General features: G+C 34.7%; 1 protein-coding gene across 4 annotated transcripts in view; it reads left to right on the forward strand.

Moving 5' to 3' along the window:
* sev (receptor protein-tyrosine kinase sevenless) overlaps positions 1-21,289 on the forward strand; it is a 51,309-nt gene extending 30,020 nt beyond the window's left edge. For 2 of the 4 annotated variants that reach the window (XM_081993152.1, XM_081993169.1), the window contains exons 16-28: positions 942-1,117; positions 1,178-1,455; positions 1,899-2,019; positions 2,076-3,153; positions 6,328-6,939; positions 8,507-8,971; positions 9,024-9,253; positions 13,331-13,588; positions 13,643-13,881; positions 14,076-14,267; positions 19,797-19,942; positions 20,182-20,238; positions 20,561-21,289. In XM_081993152.1, the coding sequence (XP_081849278.1) occupies positions 942-1,117; positions 1,178-1,455; positions 1,899-2,019; positions 2,076-3,153; positions 6,328-6,939; positions 8,507-8,971; positions 9,024-9,253; positions 13,331-13,588; positions 13,643-13,881; positions 14,076-14,267; positions 19,797-19,942; positions 20,182-20,238; positions 20,561-20,772 (4,064 nt within the window). In that variant the 3' untranslated portion in view covers positions 20,773-21,289. Of the gene's footprint in view, positions 1-941; positions 1,118-1,177; positions 1,456-1,898; positions 2,020-2,075; positions 3,154-6,327; positions 6,940-8,506; positions 8,972-9,020; positions 9,254-13,330; positions 13,589-13,642; positions 13,882-14,075; positions 14,268-19,796; positions 19,943-20,181; positions 20,239-20,560 lie in introns of all 4 variants that reach the window. The other 2 variants (XM_081993146.1, XM_081993158.1) reach the window with 2 other exon arrangements.
* The last annotated feature ends 483 nt before the right edge of the window (positions 21,290-21,772 follow it).

Below are 21,772 nucleotides of genomic sequence, written 5' to 3' on the forward strand. Positions count from 1 at the left end.
CTGAACAGGACTAAATCAGTTTTCTCTGCGTTCAAAATTAAGCCGTTATCAGCAAACCATGCTTCAATTTTAGACGTTAAATATTGACTATTGCTTACTAGGTTCAAATTATTTTTGTCTCCAATCAACAAGTTGGTGTCATCGGCATAGTTAATAATAGTTTGCCATGGTTCATCTGCTACCGAATACAAGTCGTTTATGAAGATTACAAAGAGGATCGGCCCTATAATGCTACCTTGTGCTATTCGATAATCGTTCGAAAGAGTCCCTGACCTACCAGATTAACCATTTTTAGTGACAGCCACTATTTGCTGCCTGTTTTGCAAGTATAACCTTACCCACTTCAATGGTTGCTCCCTTATCCCATATTTTTCCATTTTATTTAATAAGATTTCTCGATGTAGACAGTCATAGGCCTTCGAAAGATCTAGGAATATTCCAAGTGCGGCCTCTCTATTTTCAAAGTGCTTTCCTTCTATTTTTTGGATTTCTCATTACATGGGCAAAGTACTCCAGCTTTCTTCTTTCTATGGTGTTAAGTAATTCTCTTTGTTTACTCATATGCTATAGAACCTCTTCATTCGTCACCCTGTCCATCCACGATAAGTCCACATTTCAGAGAGTCAATCTTCTTGTACCTTGCTTCAGTGAAGGACCATCTCATAGAACAATATGTTAAAGACTGTTGGTAAGCACTTTTAGCTTGTTGCGTTGTTCTTGAAGGATGTTCGTGCCTGTTCTATTCTGCTTTTGTTTTCTTGAGTTAAGTCCCATTTTTCATTCACCCAGCACCCCAGATACTTGTATTTCTGTTATTGTTTTTGCTGACAACCATTCATTTGGTCTTCTGGATTGACTGGTTGATTGCCAAATTATCATATTTTTCTTATTAAGATTTTATTACCGAACAAAATTATTATAGAACTTAATTGACATTTCAGGTGATGACACCGAAACTAAACTGAACGTGATTCCTGATTTAGTTGATAAATTATCAATACGAACCGTTGGATCATCCGAATCGTTCAACATCACTTGGTCAGCCGTGCTGAACGTAAATTACGGAACAGTTTTCTATGAGGTGCAACTGGACGGTCCGCATACAAATTACTCGAGTGTAAGTAAGTCTTTTCTGTGTGCCGAAATTAGACAAAAACAAGATTGTGCTCTCTATTAGATTGTTACTTCGGAACCGACTATCGGATATTTGGAGAACGTTTCACCATTCACACCTTTAAACGTTACAATCAGACCGTTTACTTATTGGGCGTCCGCTCCCCAAACTCGCACAGTGGTGTATTCGCCACCATCCACCCCGTCTGCGCCAACTAATCTTAGGGCGTTTGTCAGCTATGATCACAATAATTCCTTACGTGATTCTGATTGGTTTACTGTTACGTTCCGATGGGATCCACCCAGTTATCCAAATGGAATTCTGCAAGGTTACTATGTCAGGTATAATAGTTGTTCTATATTTTATAGCAGTAGGTAAAAAAGGTAAAAGTTGATCAAATACATATTTTAATTCAAAACAGATGGCAGGCATAGAAAACTAAAAAAATACAGAGTTTTCAAAATATAGTTGCAATATTCCAGTCCAGTCCGAGAATATAGGTGTGGTAAAAGAAAAACCAAATAATAAAGTCCAAGTAGACGAAAACTTTGATACGATGTTGCCAAACGCTATTTTGAATTCCTCAGCTTCATTCACTCAGTTAATCATTTTGATTTATTTTGATAATCTATTTACAATAAGCTCTGTCTGTCAATTACACGGTTTTCCTATAGTAAGAATGAATTCTTCAAAACAATTCCTGCAACTTTATAACAATTTTTTCTATTTAACGAACCAAAAGTAGCAACTACATTTATAAGTAAATTACTAATAATTGTTGTAGATGTTGGACTGTAGACAACCAGACAGAAAAAATTAGTCTCTGTGATGGAATAGTTAAGCTAGCTAACGAGACGGAACATGTCTTAGGTGAACTAACTGAACATGGAGTTTTTTCATTTCAGGTAGCAACCGTTTTTAGGACTTAAAAACCGTTGTCTAAAGTTGCGTTTTTTTGTAGGTTCAAGCTTTTACCGAAATAGGTACCGGTTTCCTTTCTGCTATCCAAGAAGTCAATTCGACTGTAGAAAGTCCGGTGCCCGTAATAATAACCACCACCGCAGATTCCATTTGCTTGCACGACTTAGATAATAATCGATCAACTGCTTTGGTAACAAATATCAATACTCCATTGAAAGTGGTTTATCTGCTGAGAGAAAACAAATTGTTTTGGATAAACGAGATGCGTGAATTACTAGTGCTGCACTCGAGCAACAATAAAAGCAAATTGGCTGATTTAAAAGGGGAGCCTAAAGGCTTGACAATAGATTGGCTGGGCCGTTGTTTATATGTGTTGGAAAGCTTTAACCAGACCAATGGAAGTGTCATCACAAAGGTGGATTTAAACTACTTGCCAACTAATAAAGTGGTGTCAATTTACGTTAACGCAACGGCTAATATTACTGAAATCGCGGTGTCGCCGTATACAAAAAAGCTCTACTGGAACGAAAATGGAACAGTATTCAGTTCTGACTTGGATGCTTCTAACGTTAAGCGTATTTTTCCAAGTGACCATTGCGATTTCACTATAGACCGAGTGGAAAGTTTCCAACTTAACCATCACTTAGCTGAATTAACATTGACTTACTTGCTAACCAACAATCACACGGTCACTTCAAACGAGGATGGACAAAATTCTAGTAGTGACGTGATTATCCCAATAAAAAATTTTCCATTAATGTATGGAAAACAAATGCAACCCTATCCTCGTAAACAATGCCTTAGTCCGCAACAATCAACCGAATACAGCGCCGTCGTGATGAAAAAGAGCTACGACTATTTGAATTTGGGTATGCCCGAAGCCATTTTTGGTTCTGACTGTCCTAAAGTGTCAATCCCACCATCGATTTATACTGGAACGTACGCAATGTTGCCAGATTTTCGTGAAAATACGTTCACCACTTTCAAAAAAACGTATCGAGTCAAAGGTTTGAAGCCATTTACCGAGTACAGCGTCAGGATTGCAGTGACGAATTACTATACTGATGTTAATACGATGAAATTTGGACAGCCTTTATTGGTTAAGACTTCTCCAGGAGGTGAGTACAGTTAACTTTATTTGTTAAAAATAGAGCAAAACAATGTGTATAAAACTAGCATTAATTATAGGTTATATCTCGAGACGTTCAAGTTTTATCGGGTAAACTGTGCATAGGTGATTGTTTGCAAAATTTTGCTTGGAAAATGATTGATACTAAATGATTCAACGGTAATAAATTATTTAGTCGAAACCATTTGCCTAAAAGAAAAATTTTGCAAAAAACCTACCGATGCACATTTTACGTGATAAAACGTGAAAACCGAGGGGTATATGTCAAGATTATTTCCTGAAAACACACATTTTTCAACGTTTGCTTTATTAACAAAAGAACACCTACTACGAGTACTTAACAACACAAAACTACTAATTAAACTAAACATCACAAACGTAATAATAATATTAAATGTTGATTTTTTTACATTAACATTTAAGCAGGCCTAAAGTTTGAACAATTAGTAAAGAAATTGCAATTTTGATAAATTACAGAGTATGTAGAGTCTTTACTTTCTTGCTTCACTTCACGTGGTGGTAGATTTTCATTGCTTAAGGTGGTTGCAGCTGCTGAATTTGAAGTTATAGTTGTTGTGGCTGAGGGAGCTAGAGTACTACTGCTGGCAAGAATCTGTTCAGAATGAATGTTTCTCATTTTCTCAATAATATTTAAATGATGGTCGGGATTTAGCTGCAAATATGGTTTTATAGAACTTGCATTAGAGTGACCCGTTATCTTTATTAATTCTTGTTCTTCAACACCGTGGAAAGAAAGATTGCTTACTGCAGTTGCTCGATTAGAGTGATTTGATATTTTTATTCTTTTTGTGTCTAAACCAACTTTTTTGGCTGCATTTTTTGTCCACTTTGAAATTTCATTTCTACCTAATGGACTATTTTTGTACCATGGTTTGTTGCTGCTCTTGGTCCAAAATCGGTTGCAAATTAGAAATAATCTATTTGTAGTTATGGCGCTTGTTCTCTTAGCGATTAGTTTATTAAAAAGTCTGACAGGGCAGATGTTTTTATTTATAGTATTTTTGCACCAACCCTTTACTTTCGGCCAGTTTTTTAGCTCCACCTTGATTTGTTTTCGAAAAAACTGGATTGTATTCAATTCTTCCTAAGAACCAAAAAATACTTTACAGTTAGCTTATTATTGTATTGATTTAAATTCTTTCCCTGTTGCAATGCCTTTGTTGTCCAATTCAGTTTGAAAATAGTCAACTAAGCAATTAACAGCTTCTCCGCCTCGCCATGCTAGTTCTACAGCAGCAATTTGATAGAACTTCTTTTGTAAACCAGCCGGGGTATCTTCATCAAACAATTGAATAATGGATTGGTATTCAGTTGGGGTGAAAGCTTTAGAACTTTGCTTTTTTTTAGTAGGATCTTTTTGTAATAATTTTCGCTTTGTATCTCGAGCATTTCTTGCTTGTCGAAACATTACGTCTTTAAAGGGATCAAATACTATGTTATAATTGTCAAAATAAAGCTGTTGTAACTGCTTGGCCGTTATATTCCACATTGTTTTGATAACTCCTTCTTTATAATCTGTTCCATCAACTTTTTTCATATTAAACGCATAGTCTTTCAAAATGTTTGCAAGGTTTTCAACTGAAGTTGTTTCATTTAAAACATACCCTTTTTCTTCATAAAAGGCACTAAACTGATTCCAAATGGATATATGTGTCCTCTTTGTAGTCCTGGGAGTACAGTTTTCAATTTCTTGATCAATTTCCACAATATTAGAATTTCCAAAGCGTGACATTTTAAATCGCAGAATTTTTCACAAACTGTTTTGAATGTTTGTATTACAAACAGCGGCGTTACTATGGAGACCACCCCGGCTCACTACAGATTTTCGTTCAGCCATGTATATTTTTGTTTATATTTCAAATTGACAATCATACGTCAAAATATTTTAATTTATGTAATTATTTAATGAAAACTACGTTACAGTGATTTATTAATTGTTAATATTGAAGAAGATAACTTAAATTTTATAAGTGTCTAAATCCCGTTTCGTTTAATATCAAATTTTCTTCAAAAAACGTATTCGAAAAAGGTAGGTGGTGTTTAATCACTGTTAAATTTTAGCAGCCAGGGATTTAATCACTATAAAACGGTTTCCATTGGTGGAACTAGAAAGGTTCTCGGAATTTGATTGGCTGCTGGTACAATGAAGGAAATAATCATTATAACAACTGCTGTCTGTTCTTCTTCTTCTTCCACTTATTGTAGGTCTTAGGCCTGTGTTTTTCAACTTTCAGTTTTCTTAAGATGTTGAAGACTCGATCCATCTCTTTGCAGGTCTTCCTAAAGGGCGTCCTTTTTGTGGTATACCATCTTTAGCGATTTTTGCTAGCCTTTATATCCAAGTGATCATTCCAGGTTCTTCTACGTTTACGTCCCCACCTGACAATGTCTTCTACCGCACATTGGTGCCTTATGTCTATCTCTTAATGTTTATATTGAGATGTTTCCAAGTATTTTCATTTCCGTTGTTTGAAGGATATTTTTCGTTCTTTTGTTGTCAGCTATTGTCTTTATAGCCTATGTCGACACCGGTCTAATACAGGTTGTGTATATTTTAACTCTTGACCTTTTATTCATATTGGGTGTTATGCCAGAAGTGAGCCTGAAATTCGGCTTGTCTATTTACTTCATTCGTTCTATTTTGTCCTGAGGTAGATTCTGTATGCTCGTAGGTAGTCGAATGACATAACTTCTTGTTAGTTTGGTTTCCATAAAAAGTGTGCCTACATCTGAATGGTTCTTTGGAAACGACAAGGGTTTTGATTTTTGTTATGGATACTTGCGTGTTGAATGATTTAGCTGTTTCTACTCTATTACTGTCTTTTAAGGTGCAAATTTCACAGTCAAAACCAAACTTAGCTTTAAATAAAATAAACGTCAACAGGGACGGTAAATTTTTTGGATAATTTTTTAAGCAACAAAACCACTAATTTTGATTGTTAATTGGGAGCCTACCCTTAACGGTAGTAGGAAAAATATTGTTCCTAAAACATACGGTAAAAAAGCTCTTTCCGCACTAAAGTTGTACAAGTTAAGTAGAGTTTGAATGTGACAGTGTATGCAATATCAGTCACGGTTAAAACTAAATTTTGACTGTAATACAGAAGCAGAACATGGTGTAAATACTATATTTTTTTTGTAGCTCCTTCAAAACCACGCAATATTACCGCATCAGTGCTGCATCCCACCCTTGCCGTAACTAAGTGGTTACCACCGTTACAATTAAATGGTGAAATTGTGCACTACGAAATCCACTGGTTGACCGAAGGTTCCCTAACTGGAGTGAGACAAAAAGGAGAACAACCTGTCAACGTATTGACTACACCCGAAAATCACACCGTACATCTGACCGCGTTACTGCAGAAACTCAGTCCCAACGAAACGTACACGGTCTGGATTCGAGCGTACAGCGAAACGAACGAAACATCTTCGGACAGCGACCGCGTCCAGCTCACCACTTATCCAGAACCGGCTGTTTTTAATCTAATCAACAAAACGTCACGTTCCCTCCAGTTGACGTGGGAGATCACACCTCACATCGATAAGCATTACGTGGAATACGCTCTGATCACTTCGACCGATCAATGGGAACGAGTTAAATTGACCGAAAAGAATAAGGAGGGCGTGGTGAGCATTTTTGTGGACGGTTTGACGCCCAAAACTCGGTACAAGTTTCGTTTGTCGCTTTTGTACGAGCAGTACCCGATATGGTACGTGTGGCCCTCCGATTCCAGATTTACTTTTGAAACTTTAGGTGAGTTCTTTCATTAGTTTATCTTATCTGCTTAAGTGATCAAATGAGGGAGAAATGAAAGTAGAAAAAAGTCTGAGATTCTGCTAATATTAAAGTCTTTTTCTCGGAAAAAGACAGGGTGTCCGTTTTACGAGCCTCACCATCACTTTTCCTCCTCTACAACGAGGCTTTATCATTGTTTATATTCTACGTTTCGTTTTTTAGTTACCATCATCAAGTTTCATTTTTCTTATGGGCGCTATATTGAATTTTTGCATATTTGAATAGTGTCATAATTATTATCATCCTGAAGATGAGATTTACTCAAATCTCCCTCACCTCCTAGTTGCATGATAATATCATCATAACTGGCATCACATTCACCCTGACCATTCATTCTAATAATCTAGTAAATAAAGAAAATTTAAATAAATAAGCTTGAATAAAAATTCTATAATAGGGATACCAAGTTATTTTTAAGGTAAATAACTAAACCTATCTAACTTACTTTCCTAACCTAACCTAACCTAAAAATCCTGCTTCTAAATATATCATTGAAACTACAAATATCTTTAATACAAAAAATTACAAACTACTTACAACAACTTACAATCTTCTTCTTTTCCGTTGAGGTGGATTTTTAACTGCAAAGGCTGTATCTCGGTAACAGCCGGGAGGCCTCTTCGGTTATCGATTTAACCACTTCTGGAATAGGTCCTCTATCACAATCTGCTCCATGTCAAAACGTGGACTAGACGGTACAATTGCTGGTAGCACTCGGAATTACACTCAGTAACTTCCGTTCTGGAAGGAAACAGCTTTCTAAGATCCCCTGATCTTCAATAGTCTGATTTTTGCTTGAATTTTTTAGAAAAACTGACTTTCCAGCTCTCATTAAAAGTCTCTCTTGACAATCAACAACCAAAAACAAAAAAAAACCTTTTTTTTTCCACCTTCTACCTCCACGTACCACCTTTTTCACCTCCTTTGAAATTCATCAAGTAATACTGTTAATTTTCTGAATAACTACATACAATCCTACTAAAACTAACTATAATGGTAAACACTTGACATCCCTACAAAAATGTATCTTTTCTATAAATTAAATAAATAAATTTTCTTTATTTTCTTGAAAAAAAAATCCTTATTTTCAAGGCAATAGAGCCTATTTTTCTGATTACGGTGATTTACAGAGTGGGCCAAATTGAACGTGTTTAAATTAGACGTGCTCTTATTAATAGAGATAGGCAAAAACTGATGTCAGTGCCTGAAGTTATTTTTAAGTCCATTGGAAAGCGGACCCGTTTTCCTGTTTATTGATATATGACAAGTTATATAATTTCCAAGTCTCTGATTACCGCTAGAGGGCTCAGACGTAGCTCCAAAAGTTTTCTCGAAATATTTAAGTACAAATAGGTCCTTTTAGATACTCCATTGAAATGATATTTGTTTAGAAATGTTCCAATCACGAAATTGGTTTTGCAAGTAATCTAGTTGATAAATTCAGAGAGACATTTGACAAAATTTTTGTCTCGCGCATGCAATTAACTATTTTTCTGTTACCACCCCTGTATGTGATTTACTTTAGGAGATCGACCGGATCCACCAGGTCAACCGGCTATCCAAGTACACGGAATTGGATACAAAGTAGTATGGGACGCACCGATCGATAACGGTGCTCCAATTCTGCTTTACTCGTTGGAATGTTTGGTGCTGCGCTGGTACCGGCACAATAAGCGCAGCGCTGCGCAGCTCGCATCTAATTGGTCTTATGCGTTACCATCGGCGGACGAGACGCCCTACGATTGGGAGCAAGTGTACAACGGCACCGACAATTTCTGGATCATCGAGGGCCTGAATCCGGCCCACAAATATGCTTTCCGAGTGTCCGCATTAAATTCGCACGGTTGGAGCGATTTGAGCGATGAAAGTACCGAGTTCAGTCCTGGAGAAGCAGCGCATTTGCACCAAAAGAGTCCGATTAATCTTATTTTTATCGCTACTCTATTGCCAATTTCAGTTTGTTTCATTATTGTGATGTGTTTCGGCTATGGTAAGTTTTAGATAAACCAAAAAGTTAAGGTTCTGATTTGAGTAATAAGTAGTGACGTACTCGAGACGGTGCCGAAAACAAAAAGAAGTAGAACAGGCGGTACCGGTGCGACGTCCTGGTCTTGACGTAGAGCTGGCAACGTTGCGTGAACAACCCCGTCGTGGGGTGCACAGCACTAATATTTTGTATGTTCCATCAGCTAATCCAGAAGACGATTTACCGCACATACGTCGCGATCAAATTACTCTCACTAAGTTTTTGGGTAGCGGTGCTTTTGGAGAGGTGAGTAATGTAATTTACACACGCAAACTAATCATTTTTGTAAAGCCTTCAATTTTGTTTAAAAAAAAAGATCTAATTTCTCTAAGTTGTATGGGAGTGCCAAAATGTTCCACACTGATGTGTCGCAAACTAAGCATACTTTGTGTTTCATTATACAGTTCAATTTGGTAGTTTAACTGAAATTTGGTTGCATATTCATTTGAATCACTGAATTCATTGACGAAGCCGACACAAAATAGATAATGAGCAACGTAGAATAAATACTCTAAGAACAATAACATTAATAACACTAAAGCTCGGTTCTCATGTATGCGGAATTATAAAGGACCGCGGGGTGCGGAATGAATGCTTTTTACGCACGGAAAACTCCTTGTCGTTCACATGTGACAAGTGACACAGCTGCGGAATGGTTGACGGAATAGTGTTAATACATGGGGTTTTTACAGGCAATTTTGTCCTTGACTGTCCTTTCAAACTGTGTTTCTAGCAGTTCAAATTTTGACACTGTTTTTCTAACTGACTATACTCGATATTTTAGTGTTTTTTTAGACTATTGGATAGGAAATTTAATGAGGATTCCAAAAATGTGCTTAAAACTGTCATTTTCACACTAAAAGTGGGTTTTACAGGCGATTTTGTCCTTGACTGTCCTTTCAAACTGTGTTTCTAGCAGTTCAAATTTTGACACTGTTTTTCTAACTGACTATACTCGATTTTTTAGTGTTTTTTTAGACTATTAGATAGGAAATTTAATGAGGATTCCAAAAATGTGCTTAAAACTGTCATTTTCTCATTCCAAGTGGGTTTTACAGGCGATTTTGTCCTTGACTGTTCTTTCAAACTGTGTTTCTAGCAGTTCAAATTTTGACACTGTTTTTCTAACTGACTATACTCGATTTTTTAGTGTTTTTTTAGACTATTAGATAGGAAATTTAATGAGGATTCCAAAAATGTGCTTAAAACTGTCATTTTCACACTACAAGTGGGTTTTACAGGCGATTTTGTCCTTGACTGTCCTTTCAAACTGTGTTTCTGTTAGTTCAAACTTGACACTGCTTTTCTCCCAGACTGTACCACATTTTATACGCTTTTTCCAAGTAACTGAATAGGAAATTTAACGAGGATTCCAAAAATGTGCTTAAAACTGTCATTTTCTAATTCCAAGTGGGTTTTACAGGCGATTTTGTCTCTGACTGTCCTTTCAAACTGTATTTCTGGCAGTTCAAACTTTGACACTGTTTTTCTAACTGACTATACTCGATTTTTTAGTGTTTTTTTAGCTTAGTAGATAGGAAACTTAATGAGGATTCCAAAAATGTGGATAAAACTGTAATTTTCTCACTCCAAGTGAGTTTAACAGACGATTTTGTCGCTGACTGTCTTTTCAAACTGTGTTTCTGCCAGTTCAAACTTTGGCAGCACTTTTCTCCCTGACTGTAGCGAATTTTGTGATTTTTTTTAGGTTATTGGATAAGAAATTTAATGAGGATTCCAAAAATGTGCTTAAAACTGTCATTTTCTCATTCCAAGTGGGTTTTACAGGCGATTTTGTCTCTGACTGTTCTTTCAAACTGTGTTTCTGGCAGTTCAAACTTTGACACTGTTTTTCTAACTGACTATACTCGTTTTTTTTTTAGTGTTTTTTTAGGTTAGTAGATAGGAAACTTAATGAGGATTCCAAAAATGTGCTTAAAACTGTCATTTTCTCACTCCAAGTGAGTATAACAGACGATTTTGTCACTGACTGTCTTTTCATACTGTTTCTGGCAGTTCAAACTTTGACAGCGCTTTTCTCTCTGACTGTACTGAATACCTATTGTTTTCATTCGATTGGCAATCTGAAGCCGCTTTCGATTTTCCACTGTCCGCATTCCGCAAATGTTCCGGATTCATGTGAACCAAGCTTTAGGGCAGACAAACAAATAAGAGCATACGAGAACAATGTAACATCCAGAGCATCAACAAATGTGTAAAAGCAATAAGGAAAGGAGACTGTGATGACATGTTGATAGAATCGCACCTGCCAGATTAGCTAATACCTGCTGAAGTAATAAACCTTACAGCAAAAGACCAACAGGAAGACCAAAGAAAAGCTGGAAGGACAACCTACTGACGACAACAACATAAACAGAATGAGAAGCAGACAAACAAGAACAATCCTAGTCAGACGAAGAAGAATTCATTGAAATTGAAAAAAATGTGTAATGCCCATTGACATGAAAAGTATGGATTAGTCTTTTGTTTATCGAATTGATGCCACCTAATATTGTGACATTGCCCTTTATGATGTCCAAATTTACAGCAATTATGACATATAATAACAGGCCTTACATATGACTGTACAGTCCGTGTTGAATGAAATATCTTGACTTCCTGAGGCAAAAGTGTGCCTTCAAAAAGAAGTAACATAGTAGATCCAGGGACAATTTTCTCACAACCATCCTCATTGATTTTAATATTAAACCGTGCGGCATCAGTAATTCTAATTTTTTTAGCCCCTCGGGTGCCAAAACCATAATTAATAAAGTCATCTTCTGTTATTTGGTTTCCCACATTCCTAATTACCAATATCGGTTTTGGGACCGATCGACCGAAAAATCAGGACAAAGAACAATCATTGCGTTCAAAACTCGTATTGTGTTTTGGTGTTAAAAATTACTTTTACTTAAAGGTCACACTCTGATCGAGATCTATCCTCAATGCTGTCGCAGGTAGTGATATTTTCAATTTTTACCTGTCTCTTAAAAACGTTTTTTGAAAATTCTGCTGACGCCATGTTTAATACCATGAAAAATTGACACACTGTTGCGAAAACAAAAATACAAAACTGTCGAAAATGGGACACCTTGTACTGTTTACCACGTGATAACTGTATACAAATGACAGTTCACGTGTTTAAATGTTAAATCTCAGTAGTTTATCATATACAGTGCTAGTAATCGTTTTGCTTAATTTTTTACATTTGTTCGAGAAGTCATGAGAAACTTTGTTCAACCTTTGATCAACAATATTTCGGTTGTTATTGGGTATCTGTGTTATTAACCGACAATTTAGTACATACTGTCACGATTATTATCATCCGAAGATGAGATTTAGTCAAATCTCCCTCACCTCCTAGTTGCATGATGATATCCATCATAACTGGCATCAGATTCACCCTGACCATTCATTCTAATAATCTACTAAATAAAGAAAATTTAAATACATAAGCTTGAATAAAAATTCTATAATAGGGATGCCAAGTTATTTTAAGGTAAATAACTAAACCTATCTAACTTACTTTCTACCTAAAAATCCTGCTTCTAAATATATCATTGAAACTACAAATATCTTTAATACAAAAAATTATAAACTACTTACAACTAATACTCTTCGTCAAAGAGTCCAAATTGTCCAAAATAAACCGTCAGTTGACCAATCTTCTTCTTTTCCGTTGAGGTGGATTTTTAACTGCAAAGGCTGTATCTCGGTAACAGCCGGGAGGCCTCCTCGGTTATCAATTTAACCAACTTCTGGAATAGGTCCTCTATCACAATCTGCTCCGTCATAACGTGGACTAGACGGTACAATTGCTGGTAGCACTCGGTATTACACTCAGTAACTTCCATTCCGGAAGGAAACAGCTTTCTAAGATCCCCTGATCTTCAATAGTCTGATTTTTGCTCGAATTTTTTAGAAAACTGACTGTCCAGCTCTCATTAAAAGTCTCTCTTGACAATCAACAACCAAAAAACCTTTTTTCCCACCTTCTACCTCCACGTACCACCTTTTTCACCTCCTTTGAAGTTCATCAAGTAATTCTGTTAATTTTCTTAATAACTACATACAATCCTACTAAAACTAACTATAATAATAAACACTTGACATCCCTACAAAAATGTACCTTTTCTATAAATTAAATAAATAAATTTTCTTTATTTTGTTGAAAAAAAATCCTTATTTTCAAGACAATACATGATATACTCCACCACTTCGTACTGTACAATCAAACAAAAAATATGCTCAGTTTACAACATATCAAAAACTTATATTATAGACCTATATTTTCACTAACGTTTTTGTCGCTAAAATTTGTAGGTGTTCGAAGGCAAAGCTAAAGGGCTTTCGGCCGACGTGACTGAAACCAAAGTGGCGGTCAAAACGTTCAAAAAAGGTGCTACCGACCTAAAAAAATCGGAATTTCTGCAAGAAGCCCAGTTGATGAGTCACTTTAAGCATGAACACATTCTAAAACTACTCGGTGTGTGTCTGGACAACGATCCACCTTTTATTATTATGGAACTGATGGAAGGTGGTGATTTGTTGACGTATTTGCGCGAATCTCGTGGTGGTCTGGTATGTTTTTCCGTTTTTAAAAGTTGTTGATTGATTCAGTGGTATATTTTTCAGAACAATAAGCCGTCACTCGCATTGATCGACTTGCTGAAAATGTGTTTGGATGTAACGAAAGGTTGTCGATACTTGGAGATAATGCATTTTGTGCATCGCGACTTGGCTTGTCGCAACTGTTTAGTTTCGTCAGTAGAAAGCGAGAATCGCATCGTGAAAATCGGCGATTTTGGTCTGGCACGTGACATCTACAAAAATGATTACTACAGAAAGGAAGGGGAAGCCTTGTTACCCGTCAGGTAAAAAGCCTACTGTTCTTTTAGGCTTATTTCCTTGAGGGTAACCATGTAACCTGGTTACTAGTGATTAGTCAGGCTATCTTGTTTCAATTCAAGAGAGCAAATGAGACACATATTGTAACCAGGTTACATGGTTACCCTCAAGGAAATACGCCTTTTATTTCGATTCTTCTGTCAATAAGTGACATTTTCAGATGGATGGCACCTGAATCGCTGCTGGATGGCGTATTCAATTGTCAGTCGGATGTGTGGGCGTTTGGTGTATTGTTGTGGGAAATTATGACCATGGGACAACGACCGTACCAAGCCAGAGATAATTCGGAGGTGCTTCATTATCTGAAGAGTGGCGGACGTTTAGGCAAACCTACCGACTGTCCTGAAGAACTGTAAGTATTAGTTATCATTTGTTTGAGTGCGTTTAATAATTATTTACGTTACTAGTGTGGTATGAGCATTTTTATAGTCAGGAGTGGGAAGTATTGAGGTCGAGGTCGTAAACCGAGTTGTGGTGAGCCCAAGAGTTTTTTTTTCTTTGCCATACGGGTAATGTACAGGGTGCTGCATTTTCGATGGTTTTACGGGGTACAGAGAAAACGGTAATAGATAGAAAAAAAGTAGCATACGTGTTCTGATCTCTTTTTCTGAGGTGAGATGACTGGCGAAGAGTAGGCGGCGCAAACTTCTTTTGTTTCATAGATACGGGGGGCTTTTGAAAATTGGTCATTTTGGAACCTCCTCTGTGTTTTCGGTAGAAGTTTTGACGTAGAATCCAATGGCGTAGTCAGTTTTTTTCTATTACGTTTAGTTTCTGACATATGACAGTAAGTTATATTTTTTTAAATGGAACACCCTATATATTTTTAGTTCATTTAATTCTGTTGATTTTTACTTTTTCAACGGTGTATTAAAACATAAGTTTGTAAACGTTAATCTTGGTAATTAGAAAAAAAGCGTTTCCTTAACAAAAAAGTGCTAAATAATATGTATAAAATACCTACAGTCGAAACAAAATTTGGCACGTTCATATTAACATGTTACATGTCGTTTTTAAACAGTTTTTTGAACTTTCTTTTTCAGCATATTTCTGGAATCCTCATTGAATTTCCTATCTAATGACATAATAAAACACTTCAAAATCGAGTTCAGTCAGGGAGAAAAACGATGTCAAAATTTGAATTGCAAAAAACACATTTTGAAAAAACAGTCAGGGACAAAGTATTATGTAAAACCCATTTGAAGTCACCGAATCGTGTTTCTAAGCACATTTTTGGAATCCTCATTAAATTTCCTATCTAATGACATAATAAAACATTTCAAAATCGAGTTCAGTCAGGGAGAAAAACGATGTCAAAGTTTGAATTGCAAAAAACACAGTTTGAAAAAACAGTCAGGGACAAAATAGCCTGTAAAACCCATTAGAAGTTACCGAATCGTGTTTCTAAGCACATTTTTGGAATCCTCATTAAATTTCCTATCTAATGACATAATAAAACATTTCAAAATCGAGTTCAGTCAGGGAGAAAAACGATGTCAAAATTTGAATCGCAAAAAACACATTTTGAAAAAACAGTCAGGGACAAAGTATTATGTAAAACCCATATTGGAATCCTCATTAAATTTCCTATCTAATGACATAATAAAACATTTCAAAATCGAGTTCAGTCAGGGAGAAAAACGATGTCAAAATTTGAATCGCAAAAAACACAGTTTGAAAAAACAGTCAGGGACAAAATAGCCTGTAAAACTCATTTGAAGTCACCGAATCGTGTTTCTAAGCACATTTTTGGAATCCTCATTAAATTTCCTATCTAATGACATAATAAAACATTTCAAAATCGAGTTCAGTCAGGGAGAAAAACGGTATCAAAGTTTGAATTGCAAAAAAACACAATTTGAGAGAACAGTTAGGGACAAAATAGCATGTAAAACCCATTTGAAGTCACCGAATCGTGTTTCTAAGCACATTTTTGGAATCCTCATTAAATTTCCTATCTAATGACATAATAAAACATTTCAAAATCGAGTTCAGTCAGGGAGAAAAACGATGTCAAAATTTGAATTGCAAAAAACAAGGTTGGAAAAAACAGTCAGGGACAAAATAGCCTGTAAAACCCATTAGAAGTTACCGAATTGTGTTTCTAAGCACATTTTTGGAATCCTCATTAAATTTCCTATCTAATGACATAATAAAACATTTCAAAATCGAGTTCAGTCAGGGAGAAAAACGATGTCAAAATTTGAATTGCAAAAAACACATTTTGAAAAAACAGTCAGGGACAAAGTATTATGTAAAACCCATTTGAAGTCACCGAATCGTGTTTCTAAGCACATTTTTGGAATCCTCATTAAATTTCCTATCTAATGACATAATAAAACACTTCAAAATCGAGTTCAGTCAGGGAAAAAACGATGTCAAAGTTTGAATTGCAAAAAACAAGGTTGGAAAAAACAGTCAGGGACAAAATAGCCTGTAAAACCCATTAGAAGTTACCGAATTGTGTTTCTATGCACATTTTTGGAATCCTCATTAAATCTCCTATCTAATGACATAATAAAACATTTCAAAATCGAGTTCAGTCAGGGAGAAAAACGATGTCAAAATTTGAATTGCAAAAAACAAGGTTGGAAAAAACAGTCAGGGACAAAATAGCCTGTAAAACCCATTAGAAGTTACCGAATTGTGTTTCTAAGCACATTTTTGGAATCCTCATTAAATTTCCTATCTAATGACATAATAAAACATTTCAAAATCGAGTTCAGTCAGGGAGAAAAACGATGTCAAAATTTGAATTGCAAAAAACAAGGTTGGAAAAAACAGTCAGGGACAAAATAGCCTGTAAAACCCATTAGAAGTTACCGAATTGTGTTTCTAAGCACATTTTTGGAATCCTCATTAAATTTCCTATCTAATGACATAATAAAACATTTCAAAATCGAGTTCAGTCAGGGAGAAAAACGATGTCAAAATTTGAATTGCAAAAAACAAGGTTGGAAAAAACAGTCAGGGACAAAATAGCCTGTAAAACCCATTAGAAGTTACCGAATCGTGTTTCTATGCACATTTTTGGAATCCTCATTAAATCTCCTATCTAATGACATAATAAAACATTTCAAAATCGAGTTCAGTCAGGGAGAAAAACGATGTCAAAATTTGAATTGCAAAAAACACATTTTGAAAAAACAGTCAGGGACAAAGTATTATGTAAAACCCATTTGAAGTCACCGAATCGTGTTTCTAAGCACATTTTTGGAATCCTCATTAAATTTCCTATCTAATGACATAATAAAACACTTCAAAATCGAGTTCAGTCAGGGAAAAAACGATGTCAAAGTTTGAATTGCAAAAAACAAGGTTGGAAAAAACAGTCAGGGACAAAATAGCCTGTAAAACCCATTAGAAGTTACCGAATTGTGTTTCTAAGCACATTTTTGGAATCCTCATTAAATCTCCTATCTAATAGCATAATAAAACACTACAAAATCGAGTTCAGTCAGGGAGAAAAACGGTATCAAAGTTTGAATTGCAAAAAAACACAATTTGAGAGAACAGTTAGGGACAAAATAGCATGTAAAACCCATTTGAAGTCACCGAATCGTGTTTCTAAGCACATTTTTGGAATCCTCATTAAATTTCCTATCTAATGACATAATAAAATAAATAATACATAATAAAGCGTTTCCTTAATAAAAAAGTGCTAAATAATATGTATAAAAATACCCACAGTCGAAACAAAATTTGGCTATGTTTTTATTAACATGTTACATGTCGTTTGTAAACAGTTTTTTTCAACTTCCACCTTAAAAATAGTAGAAAATAGAAATAGCCACTTTTCTTATTAAAGTGACGGTAGAACTGTTTGTAACTTAGATTTTTAATAAGATTTATTAAAAATATTTAATTTTCTGATGAGTTAGTTTATATGATTTCCAATTTTGTTTGGTATTTTAGATATTGGCCTTTTTATAGCTTAGCAAAGGTCTTTTTTTAAATAACAGGATTAACCTCTACAAACTTATATGTTGTAATACACCGTTGAAAAGGGTTGAAAAATCAACAGAATTAATTGACGTAAAAATATTATAGGATGTTCCATTTAAAAAAATGTAACTTACTGTCATATATCAGAAACTAAACGAAATAGAAAAAAACTGACTACGCCATTGGATTCTACATGAAAACTTCTACCGGGAACCGTTTTTCCTTTTTTGATAACTTTAAGAGCAACTGAAATACAGAAGAGGTTCAAAAATTACCAATTTTCGAAAACCCCCCGTATCCTTGAAACAAAAGAAGTTTGCGCCGCCCATTTTTCGCCAGTCATCTCAGCTCAGAAAAAGAGATCAGAACACGTATGCTATTTTTTTTATATCTATTACCGTTTTCTCTGTACCCTGTAAAACCATCGAAAATGCAGCACCCTGTACAATACTTTATTTACGATTAACTCAGAATTTGATCATTTTTTACTCTAACTTTGAGTTTACGTAATGAGAGTTTATTAGTGCGATAATAATTGTTTTATTGTACTGTGCTTTACCCCACTAGTGCGATAAAAAAATTGATTACTACGTAATTCAAAAGAAGCTAATGGATTGTTTCCATGTTAGTCGTAGATAAAATAGATTTATTCCAACATGGTGAAATGACAATCATACCTCTATAAATTGTGAAACATGTCTCAATGACAGTTTTTTTTATTCACGATTCTCTATTCAAAGATTTTACTAGAACTTGACAAAATACTCTTTATACAAGATTAGCAAATTGTTACAAAAGTGATAAAAGGTTATGTTCGTGACTTTGACTCTACTGTAATAAATATTGTATAATATTCTGGTCTTCCATTGTATAATGTTAGTCCTACAGATGATGTAAATATTTGTATCTGTTTATTGCAGATAATATTATTTATTATCAGTATAAAGGATGTCTGTTCAAATTTCTACTAGTTTATCTTGGACTTAAAACTATCAAACTTTAGGACAAGCTTGTGCCAATTCTCAAAGTGGCTCATGTTTTTTACTCGTGAAAAAAGTAAGAGAAAACATAAGTCGAGTAAAAAACGAGTAAAAGCTAATATTTTCTACATATACGAGTAGGTATACAGGGTGCCCGTTTTTCGAACCCCCCTTGAGAATCTCGGTTATTTGAATAGATACAACAAAAATGAAATAGCAACAAATTGGGGCTAAAGTCATAAAAATACCGACATTGTTAGAATTTAAAAATTTCAGGAAAAAATTTGTTGGAAATCAATTTTTATTTTTTTTTGATGAGTAGTACTCATCATAATTTTAAGCATCTCAAATAACATAAATAAATACTTATGTTCGATTCTCAGATCAATTCGCTGTTAAGTCATTTGACACTTATCCACGTGACATTATTGCTATTTTCAAATCGATAAGCATGTGACACACTGTCAAATGACGTCACGGAGCGAATTCTGACCTTCTGATCGACTGTGGATTCATGTTATTTTTATGACACTCTTGTGAATCCTTCCTGATGCATTGAAAATAAATAACAACTCTACAGTTATTTTATAAAATAAAGCAAAAAAATAAGAATTTATTTTGTATTAATCCCTTGAATTTTTTCTATTTTTAAAGCGGTATTTTATTGAATTCTAAATAGCACAACTTGGCCCAAACTTAACCTTTCTTGTATCTCTGAACAAGTTTGTCTTTGATTTTTTCGGAAATCCCTAATTTTTTCCAACAAGTGTAATTTTTGAATTCATCAATAAACCAATTAAATTCATATGTTTGATATTAAAAGGGAAATAAGTTTGGAATTTTGTACTTGAAGCTTTAGTGCTGTTTAACAATTATTGTTAAATTGAATGAAGCAGCAAAAACCAAGCATTGTTTTGTGTTCGTTCTATCAGACTAATTGCAAATTATATTTGTAGGTATCAATTGATGCTAAAATGTTGGGCTTTTGAAGCTGGAAAAAGGCCGATGTTCTTACATTGCTTGGAAGTGCTGGACAAGGCGTACAACGATCATTTGACCACCGCTACATCAGAATCTAATTACATCAGTACAGTACCTGACCGTAAGTCAGCTTTCTACAATGCGCAATATTGATAAGATGCAATAACACAAATTTTAAGCATGTTACCGTGAATGTATGCGATTAATTTTCTCAGTCAATTTTAGAGAAAGTCCAGTTCACTCGATACATAAAAACTACTGCATGCATGAAAGTATATGCCTATGTTAGAAAGGGAAATGCTGTTTTTATGTGTATGTAACTGTGTACTAACTTTGCGTTCCGCTCCGCTTTTGTTGCAGTGTTTGAGGGGATTTCGAATGCCGCATATTTTCTCGACGAGAACCGAAACACATCAGGTAATTTTTTCACTCCCTAATTTCAACAATTTTTTATTATTTACACATGCTTGCCGCTGTTAATCTATTAAAAATGTCGCTTTAGCAGGTTGAGTCAGCAATCAGCATGATCTTTAATTACTATTAAGTGTGGGAAATTTTAAATAATTGTATATTGGGAAATCAGATAACCCATATAGCTTGCGTTACAATAAGTTTCTTGTGAATGTTCTCTGATTTTAATCAAGTTTTTCTTAGTAGAGGTTCTCCATTTTGGTGGACTAATTAATTAATGTTTTCTTACACTCATGATGTAGGCTTTAACTTGTAATTTATATTCTAGGTAATTCGTGGAGGACTGAGGCTGAAGACGCTGACGATCCGCTCAAAGAGAAAACTCCTTTCCTCACCAAGGAAATTCCCAAGTACCTGGAACTGGTTTATGAACCGGAAACGGAAGATCGGCCATCGGAAAACGACGGTTACGAAGTACCTACAGAAATGCTCCGATCAGAACTGTGTGAAACTCCCGAAAACACTAGCATTGATGATTAGCGCTAGAAATACGGCAATGATTTAGAATACAGAGAGGTGTATTTTGCCGCTGAAAACATGTTCCTTTTTAACTAGTTTTAGGTTGTATAAAGAATACTAGTGGCCAAACAATGAACAATACTATAATAGTGTTGTGTTGTATTTATAATTTATTTGTTAATTTTAAGTTAGAAACAATAACCAATATTAAATAAGGCATAGTGTAAAAAATAGTTGTTAAATTTTAAGCTTGTAAGAAGTTAGAGTTTAAAAAAAACTATAAATTTTCCTAAAAAATGACTCTGTAGATAATATTGAAACCAAAGATTGTGATGATGATATATTTGTTTTAATAATAATAGGCCTTTTGATTTTTATATCAAAAACATTAAATTTGTTCTGTCTAAAAAAATTGTAGGCCGTTATAATGTACAAATAAAGTTTGTTATTTATTTTATAAATATTGTTTTGTGTGGATATTGGTGATGTACACATTGTACGTAATGTAAATTGCTTGTAATAAACACAATAATTAATAGTTTTACTGTCTTAACTTTCAAGGCTAAAACTTAGTTGAATTTTAGTAGCTAAAGAGATCTAGAATATAAAATTAGTGCTCAATAGCTAAAAGCTAAAACTAATTTCTTTTAAAAAAAAATAAATAAACCAAAAATTTCTTCTTTCAGAAATTAACGCATTTTCTGATAACAATTTTCTTTGAAACCATCAGTCCTATATGATTCTGCGTGCCCTTTGAGGCATATACAGGGTGTATAAGTAAAATTATGGTAATTTCAAAACATCTGTATAGTTGCACTTTTATGAATACTGATGGTGACGTTTCCGTTACAGCTTATCAAATATTTTTTTTTTTTGTTAAATCAGTACCTACGTTAAAATAAAAATTGAAACACAAAAAATCGATGATTTTCAGAAATGCCTACTCTGCAAATTCATTGATATCAAACTCTGATTTTTGCAACTTTAAAGCTTGGTTTGACAGTTTTGACGTTAGTGACAG

Source organism: Ips typographus, linkage group LG1, assembly GCF_016097725.1.
Source record: "Ips typographus isolate SLU linkage group LG1, UJ_Ityp_2.0, whole genome shotgun sequence".
In the NCBI taxonomy this organism is placed as follows: Eukaryota; Metazoa; Arthropoda; class Insecta; order Coleoptera; family Curculionidae; genus Ips; species Ips typographus.